At 38.8% G+C, this 9260-nt stretch overlaps 1 protein-coding gene across 2 annotated transcripts; it reads left to right on the plus strand.

Moving 5' to 3' along the window:
* The first annotated feature begins 592 nt into the window (after positions 1-592).
* On the plus strand, positions 593-8779 carry ltb (lymphotoxin beta). Of its 2 annotated transcripts, none has more exons than NM_001113691.1 (4): positions 593-738; positions 4424-4448; positions 6189-6248; positions 8235-8771. In NM_001113691.1, the coding sequence occupies exons 1-4, from the start codon at positions 691-693 to the stop codon at positions 8633-8635; spliced, it is 534 nt and encodes a 177-aa protein (NP_001107163.1). In that variant the 5' UTR covers positions 593-690; the 3' UTR covers positions 8636-8771. The 2 variants fall into 2 exon arrangements, with proteins under 2 accessions (NP_001107163.1, XP_031762740.1); XM_031906880.1 differs by having other exon boundaries at positions 726-2039; positions 8235-8779.
* The last annotated feature ends 481 nt before the right edge of the window (positions 8780-9260 follow it).

A 9260-nucleotide genomic window follows, 5' to 3' on the forward strand; every position in this document is an offset into this window, starting at 1 on the left:
CATAGACTCCATTATAAGCAAATAATTCAGAATTTTAAAACTGATTTCCTTTTTATGTAGAAATAAAACAGAACCTTGTAATTGTTCCCAACTAAGATATAAATAATCCTTATTGGATGCAAAACAATCCTATTGGGTTTAATTAATGTTTTATTAATTTTTTAGTAAACTTAAGGTATGGAGATCCAAATTATGGAAAGACCCCTTATCCGGAATACCCTTGGTCCCGAGCATTCTGGATAATGGGTCCTATACCTGTAGTTCATTTCAACTGGTATAGCACCTATATACCTAAAAAAAAAAAAGTATTACAATCTCAGTCTGGCAGTTATAGACCTATAGTTTTATATACGGGGATGGGCAAGTTATTTCAAAATGTATTAGGAGATCACATTTGAGATTATGTTCTGGATGTCAGGGTCAGACTGGGGGGGTGAAGGGCCCACCGGGGTCCGCCCATATGGCCCATGCCCATAGCCTACCCCCCGAGGTGCCCCCTAACCCCCCTCTCAGGGCCCCCCACCCGACGTCCTTCCCCGAGCGTGTACATTTAACGCGTCGGGGCAGGAGCAGTCGGGCAGGGGGAGCGCCTCAAGGTTCGGGTCTGGGTCTCCGGGGCCCCCCAGGATTTTTCCCAGTCCGACCCTGGATAATGTCATAATATAAAATAAGTAGAAATCAACTTGCTTTATGAGGGACAGATCACGTCAAAAAACTGTAATTGCTTTTAATTATGAGGTAAGTAGAAAGTTGGACTGTGGGGTTGCAGTTATTTATTCGGATTGTGTTGAAGCTTTTGAGACAGTGTTGCATAAACAACTCCTTTCTAAATTAAGGGCTGTTGGTAATGCTGTATGTATATGGATAACAAACTGGATAAAGGATTGTGTACAGAGGGTGGTTGTCAAAAGTACATTCTTTATTTGGAATAGGTTTCTTAGTACAATGCCGCAGAGTTTGTATTTCATCCACTTTTATTGAAACAGAGAAACATTTCTGGTTAGGGTGAAAAGGACTAAAAGGAGCCCTTCACATTGCAAAACATGCAGGAGCAGATTTGTGAGATTAGTACTTACCACAGAAAAAATATATATATAACTGTAGTCCAGTTTGTGCCAGCTGATTCCACCATAAAATAACATTTCAACTGAAATTAGTATGCTAAAATGTGATGAAAATAATAAACTCACTACTGTTTTTTTATTGATTAAAGAATTCAGGAGCTCAAAGCTACTGGGATCCATTCAAATCAATAAGTACTTTAGTGTGTTTGTTTGAACGGAATTCTTTCTGTCATTCCACTTACTCAACAGTTGTTGGGATTTCTTGGTTTGATTTACAGTTTTATATTTTGGATCCAAGCACAATGCAAGACAAATATTCTTAGGTGTTTTCACTCTTGTAACAATATGCTAAATACACAAGAATAAAAAAGTAGAGAAATGGTCCATGACATTTATTGTTTTTTTTATAGTGGTGTAATAGGCTGGTTGTGCCACAGTAGCAATAATACCTGTTTCTGACCAGCTACAGCTATTAATCTGCTTCATTTCTACTACTGTTTCTATCCAGCCTGAGCCTAAGGTCTGTAAATGAAAGCATGGTAACAAAGCCTGATACCAGGCAGCTGGGTTAGTGACATTTGTCTGGGGAAGTAAGAGTGAATTACTTGTCTGTATAAAGGTGATAGTATCTCTTTTTGTATATCATAGAGGCTGAGAGTGAAACTTCACCCGTGTTAAAGGCAGTAGCCTATTTTTGTTTTGGGGATCCCCATTTGGAGGGGTGCCCCCTGTCTCTTTATATGGACTTTCCACTGCCAGACCTACTTATTCACAGTTCTGAAGGTGATTCCCCAACACAGGATGCTGAAGGAGGTGTTTCCCCTGTTTCTGATGTCTGTGTAAAATTGTGTTGCTGGGTCATTTCTTTATATGAGATAGAAGAGGCAAAGAATGAGAGCCAGTCTGGGACCCCTCGTTGCTATACTCTTTGGCACCTTGGTTTTATTGCAACCAGTTGCAGGGTCCAGAGCAAAGGTGGGTAATAACAGCTGAGAAAAGTATTAAGGGAAAGGAGATAAAGAAGTTGGGAAGGGGTAAGATGACTTGCATAAGACCTGGTGACTAATTTATTAAACCATATATTATTATACACATATACAATTATTATTGTATATATAGGAACATACTTTCGGACAATATACAAAAATTGCCTAAATGATATCTGTATAAACAGAGATTTTGTTTCTGTCCTTAATTTGACCTTGATACTCGCATTACTATCTTATTTTAAACTAAAAAGACTTAGTAAAATAATTTCATAAATTGTAATTTATTTACTTATAACATGTTATAATTTTATTTTAATATATTGTTATATTGTATTATTTTTCTTCAACAGACATCCATTGTGGCTTTCTGTACCTTAAATATCTTTCTTGACTGCACTGTTAAGGTGGCCATACACGTGGTGATCTGACGATGTTTCGTACGACCATCGGTCGCATGAAACATCGTAAGATCCGCCACACACCATTCAGGGCTGAATCGGCAGGTAAGGAGGTAGAAACAATAGGATTTCTACCTCCTTCTGCCGATTCAGCTCTGAAGGGAGAATTTTGGTCAGGCGCCTTCTATGGCGCCCGATCAAAATTTTCAAACTTGTCCGATCGGCGAGTCGTCCGATATCGGCAGCTTCCTGCGATATCGGTCGACTCGCCGACATGCCATACACGCACCGATTATCGTACGAAACGAGGTTTCGTACGATAATATCGGTGCGTGTATGGCCACCTTTACTTTGGCTTAAATAACAGATTGCTGTGCTAATAATGTTTTACGGGACTGATTAGAGAATGAGACTGTAATGTGAAGGATGGCTACGAATGAATTGGGAATTCTAGGATAAGTCAGATAAGGAGAACATTAGAGAGATTCACTCAGGGTAGAGATAAAGGGGTGAGCTTGAGAAACAGAGGTAATTAGGAGGACATAGCAGGTGATAACAAGAGATAGTAATTGTAGTGCCGAAGATTGGCAACGGGGGTTTTAAGGGATAGTATGAAAGTAGACTGTATATTCTCTCAACTCACTGACAGTTATTATTTCTTAAATGGCATCTGTCTATTTTTGTAAACAAAAAATATATAAATACCAACACACATATGCATGCATTTATTTTTATATAATATATATATGTGTGTGTGTGTGTTGGTATTTATATAAGAAAACATTTTAAGTAAAAGCCAGTGTCTTGGTATCACCTAGCCTAATACTGTTTCCCATTACTGCCTGTACTTTGACCTTCATACTGAAATTGCTTTCTGTACATGCTTTAGTAGTGATTATCTTTCTCCTTGGCACTATTGTTTTGGCAAAAAAAATAGCTATGCTAATAATGTCTTGTGGGTCTGATTGGGGAATGTGACTATAGATGTGAAGAATGACTTGATGGAGGTGGAACTTAGGATAAGGGAGATAAGGAGGACAGTAGAAAGATGCAGGCATGGTTAGAGATAAAGCAGAGAGCTTGAGAAGCACACAGTTACAGTTAGGAAGACATAGCAGGTCATAAAAGATGTAGGACTTACAGTTGGAATGATTTAGGGGACAAACTCCAGTTTTTTAGAGCTGCATTTGATAAAAGCTTTTATCTAATTCTCCATTGCAGCCCCTAGTATAAATTCACTTGAGCTTATTCACCTGCTTTTTCTGTCTGAATTTATGCACATCTGTAAGGGCTTCCGTGTAGTGGTTTCCTGTTCATCATTTTTTTCCTGTACTGTATGCTATTAAACAGTCACACTGCAAAGGGCACTAAACTTCTATAATTATAGGTGCATTGCCAAATAAAGAGCAGGGGAAGAATACAGTAGTTAGAAAGTCTAGAAAGAACTCTGCAAAGAGTCATTAATTTTAAACCGAGAACTAATTCTTACCTTTGGCATTTCCCAAACGTAAAAATAGATCATATATATTTGCATGGTAGAAAGGAAAAGCTGATGAAACCACATTACATTAGGCAGAGAAAGTAAAAGAAAAGGGTGTGGGGGTGGTGATGATTTAGTAGAGAATACATAGTCAAGACAATATAGAGTAAAGAGACTTTCAAATAAATACTCCCTCATGTGCTCCATTCCGTACAATGAGACAATGCTTCCTTGTTCTTGTAGCTTGCAATTTAATATCTCTTGTTTGAGGTCTTGGAACCAAATAGCCTATATTAACATGTGCTGTTTGTTTTTGAGCTGTTTGGTTTTTTTCTCCTTATACTTTGCACAAATTCAGACAGAGAAACTGCTGTTGATTGTTTAATAAAATAATTTATTATACTAAAGTAAGAGCAGGAATGGTAGGATTTTTTAATGGCATTCTATCTTTGCTATAAGTTTTTTTCTCATCTCTGATACTTGTCATTGCAGGGCACTGATGGAAAACCACAGAGAGGTACTACTCTTACGACTTCTTCAATTAATGATTTGGTGCTTGCACACACATTTCAGTACTTATTACTAATAGTAATTGTGACTAGTGATGAGAAAACTTTTACACCTGGTACAGTCTCCATCATTTGTTTTGTTGGAAAAAAAATGTGTGTTTTTGCGACAGATAAAAACAATATAAACACCAAAGTCATTTGGTGGCGCTCATTGCATTGAAGGGTGTAAAGTGCTAAAAATAAGTGCAAAACAACATGTATTTTTGCCCACATTGACTTTGGCCCACATGTAGCATTGTTTCTGTTTGGCATCTCTCTATTCATGGGGAATGGCTAAAGGGGGCATGTACATGTCTCCCATCCCACCACTTTGTACATTACATAATTCAGACATGCAAGTTAGGGACTGTTGGTAGGTGCAGGATGCTAAGGAACCCTTATGTCCTGTGGTAGGTGGCATAGATAGGACTGCCTATACGGTTGCCAAGCAAAATATGGGCCAGCTCAGAAAAGGGACTGGGTGATGATATAAGTGGAGAGGTAGGGACTAGTGAAGCAGAGCTGGCTGTAAAGGGGACAGGTCTGTGATGTTGATAGGTATGTAATGATGATAAGTAATGTAGCAATTACATTACCAGGAGATTTATAATACTAGCTAAAGCCTTGGCTGCTATTTTGGCTGGTGAAATACAGACCAAGTGACAACCCTAACTGTTTGTTCCTGCCAGCACTGCCCTCATTACCTTAAGTGGTATTTTTCATCTGGCACAAGGTGCACATTCCTGTAAGGCCCCAGATGCAAGTGCTTAGTGAATGAGCAGTAAAGGGGCCCAATTTTGCTTTATCGCGTGTGCCCAGGGCCTTTGTAAATGACCCCTCTGATAATTACATTATTGCCAATTGTTCTGCTCACAGCTGGTTTGCCACTTGTGCTAGGCACTTAATTAGGCATAGCTGACTCTAGAATTCATTGGTTTTAGCATAATAATGATAATAGTGCTTTTTAACACTAAATACTTGCTTGAAAACTTAGAATTCAAGGCGTAACAACAAAAGGACAATTGTTCTGGTGTTGTGCTTGGTTTACTTTTAATCTGTAGTTACTAGCCACACGCAATATAGCAGAAGCAAAGTATCTGGCAAACAAAAGGTTAAATGTTTCTCTCTCTATATATATATTGTTAGTCATTCATTTAGGATTTTCTTGACTTTAAAATATACAATATGGTTCCCTTGTTTGTTTTTATGACTGTTCACATTCTTTCTAAAAGTTTGCTAAACCACATTCCCTTGCAGATCAGCTTTGGCAGCATCCCAGCAATTTCTATCAATGCATAGAACAGTCACTCCCTTTAATAACTTAGCTCTGCCCTAACGTGTAAGGAAGCTAGAGGCAATGCTAGTTAGAGTGAACTCTGGGTAGTCTAACTATTCTTCTCTTAATGGAATACAGAATTAGATATGGTCTTCCTAGCCATATCTATTACAAGTACTGCACTTAATTCCTTGTTTTATTGATTAACACAAAGGGTGCTTAACTTCCACAGCTGCTCCCAAGCCTTTTTTCCATGTATCTTTGCAAAGATATATTTATATGAAGACATTTAAAAATAATTCTTGATGTAATAATATTTATTTCATACTGTTGAAAGGATATGTGTATAGTTGTTAGTAGGTTAATTAGAACCTATATGCTTTTATTTTTGGCTTTATGAAACTAACCTCAATGAGTTTTGTTTATACCTCAGGTAAACAAGTAAATAACTGGCAAAAGCGGAATGCCAATAAATCAGCAGCTCATCTAGTTGGTAAGTTGAAGGATCACAAAGCACATTTTCTTTAGCTACTAGTAAGAAAAACTACTCCTCTTCTTTCTTTGGTAGTAGGCATGCAACGAACCCATTATTTTGGGTTCAGCCGAATACTGAACCGAATCTGAATCCTAAATAGCATATGCTAATTAGGATCTGGAAGGGGTAAAAGTCGCCACGCGCATGAAAATTTTTTCACTTCTGTGTTCACGCGGACATTTAACCCTTCCTAATCCCAATTAGCATATTCTAATTTATGCTAATTCAGATTTGGCCGAATCTGAACCCAGCCGAATCCTGGCAAATACCGAACCGAATCCTGGATTCGGTGCATCCCTGCTTGGTAGTGACAGCTTGTTTTCTTCCCAGTCAAATAAAAAAAGAGTGCTTGCTCCCTTTTCCCAGGAAGTGAAGGACCACTTCTTCCCACTCAACTGAGAAAGAATGTGTTCTTTATTATTGCTAATAAGAAACAGTACCGTCCCTCATGCATGTAAGACAGTAGGGGTGCAAAATACAGGGGCAGTTAGAGCTTGTGCTCACGAGTTTTTGTGTGCACTCCCATATGCCCCTGTACTCACACATGTAAGGGTTGAACACAGCATGTTGTGTTCCACTTACATGCACCTGTGTGAGTACAGGCATGTAGGGAAGTATGGAATGTGTTCCTTCCTGTGCTCCCCTGCGGTGGAACACACCACAGGGCAATGCAAGAAGGAACACTCGTGAGTATGACAGTTTTCTGCACTTTTTGCTTTACAAAATGGGGCAAATGGTGTTCCAGCCATGAATACAACGCTGCCTGTGTTCAGCAGTATTTATGGGGGTGGGGGGAGAGATATCGGTATTTTTAAAATTTAATTTAAAAAATTGCAGTAGCAGTATTTAAACCATTTTAGGCTGATGCCACACGTGGCGTAGGGCTGATATTTTCTTCAAGCGGAAAAACGCTTGGCGAAAATTCAGCCCTACGCCTGCTACTTGTGCCTGCACCCGAATGAATGGAATATGCTCGGGTGCAGGCACATGTAGCCGATATACGCATGAAAACGCGTTTTCATGCGTATATCGGCTACATGTGCCTGCACCCGAGGGTATTCCATTCATTCGGGTGCAGGCACAAGTAGCAGGCTTAGGGCTGAATTTTCGCCAAGCGTTTTTCCGCTTGCCGAAAATATCAGCCCTACACCACGTGTGGCATCAGCCTTAAATGTATATTTCTGTTTTTTAATTCCACCAAAAATTTAGCTATCTCAGCAAGCTCAAACTGTCATACGTTCTTCTGACAGATTGCCCAGAAAGATGTGCTTACAGTCCTGTGGGCTAAGGTGCTGGGATACCATGGGTGACCAATATGGAGTCTGTTTTTTTCTGATGTTATCTACAAATGTTAAGCATGGTGACATTCTGGCCTTTTGCCAAATTCATAATATAAAATCATTGCTGACCTGGGTTCAGCGCCTGTTATAACAATAATGTTTGTTGTGGTTATTTACTCCAGGCTTCATTCCTGACTATCCAGATAGCTGCTAGTCCTGCCTTGTTCCTGAAGTCCAAGTACTGCTAAGTTTAAACCTTCTGATTCCACACCATTGGGTTTTTGGCTGATCTGCCTGCCCCCCAGTGGCAGTTTCATTCCCTGCTTCATTATCTATGGCCTGCAACCCCGACACTACTAACTATATTACATCATGCTAAGAGAAGAAAGATAGTGCTTTGATAGTGCTTTATAATATACATTTCTCAAGTCATTCTACAAACCTGAATAACTGGAAGTATGCAGAAGTTTTATCTTATGAATTGATTTGTGGACTATGATGCTGTCATCTACTGGTATTTGAAATCTAATTTTTTAACCCCAGTTAGCAGGAAAAACAGTATAGAAAATCTTAGGTGTGCAATTTTTAGTACAGTTTTGTAGACCAGCATCTCCAGCTTTTAGTCATAATAAGATAACAGATAATAATCTGTATACATTTCCAGGTATCATACATGGTACAAACAAGACTCTGAGATGGAAGCCAACACACGAATTGTCCTTTATCCGTCCTTCTATGAAATATGCAGACACCAATCTGATAGTCCATCGAGATGGTCTCTATTATGTCTACTGTCAAGTTGGATTCTATGGCAAGGTGCCAAATATTGTGCTTTTTAATCACGTTATTATCCAGCATGATTCCGATACCGTAACTACCCTACTTTCGGGCACAGAAAGTGTTGTGGGTCCTCCACCAGGGTCCTCAATGTGGTATGCAACATTGGCACAGGGAGGGCTTGCAAAGCTGAAGAGTGGAGACCACATTTCTGTAATAGTTAGCCACCCAGACCTTATATATGACAGTGATGGCATGACTTTCTTTGGACTTATTATGGTCTCCTGAACCAAAATTTGTTATATATTTAATGTACAATAAAACAGAGAGAAGCTTTTATTTATGTAACAAAGTATGGTTACATTTTTATAACATATTTTATAAATGTTTTCTTATCATAATAATAACATTACAAAATAATAAAAGTGCCTTGTGTTGCTTTTTGAAGACATGCCAACAAAAATGAAGTTACATAAAAAGAACAGTGATATTGTCTATTCCTAATAACATGTTCTGCCAAGATAGAAACTGTCCTGCACATGCTTTAAGCCATTATGAGAGTGGCACACCATTCCCACTTATCTTAACTGCTGGATTTTGCTGTAAGTGTCCATCAAAAGGCAGAGGAGGCGTAAGCAAAAATACATTTTTTCCTGTGTCGGATCATGTACACTGTCCCTGTAGGCTCTGGTCCGAAGGTGCCTATATAGAAAATACAGTGCTGCCCAATTCACATTTTTTGATTGTCCTATTTTAGGGACTGATTTATTCATGCTTGAACCCCCTGGCTCAAACAATCAGTTACTGAAACCATGCATGAGTTCCTTTGGAGCAGATTTATCTAAGTTTGAAATTAGAGGTCAGCGCAGTAAACTTCTGCCACTCTATATTAATTTCTATGGTATTTTTAAAG

Source organism: Xenopus tropicalis, chromosome 8 (genome assembly GCF_000004195.4).
Source record: "Xenopus tropicalis strain Nigerian chromosome 8, UCB_Xtro_10.0, whole genome shotgun sequence".
In the NCBI taxonomy this organism is placed as follows: Eukaryota; Metazoa; Chordata; class Amphibia; order Anura; family Pipidae; genus Xenopus; species Xenopus tropicalis.

Bases quoted from the DNA above. Each gene is read 5' to 3' on its own strand.
- ltb (XM_031906880.1), top strand. From the start codon at position 1,956: ATGAGAGCCAGTCTGGGACCCCTCGTTGCTATACTCTTTGGCACCTTG. The intron at 4,449-6,188 runs GTACTACTCTTA...TTTATACCTCAG, and splicing joins TGATGGAAAACCACAGAGAG to GTAAACAAGTAAATAACTGG. The intron at 6,249-8,234 runs GTAAGTTGAAGG...ATACATTTCCAG, and splicing joins ATCAGCAGCTCATCTAGTTG to GTATCATACATGGTACAAAC.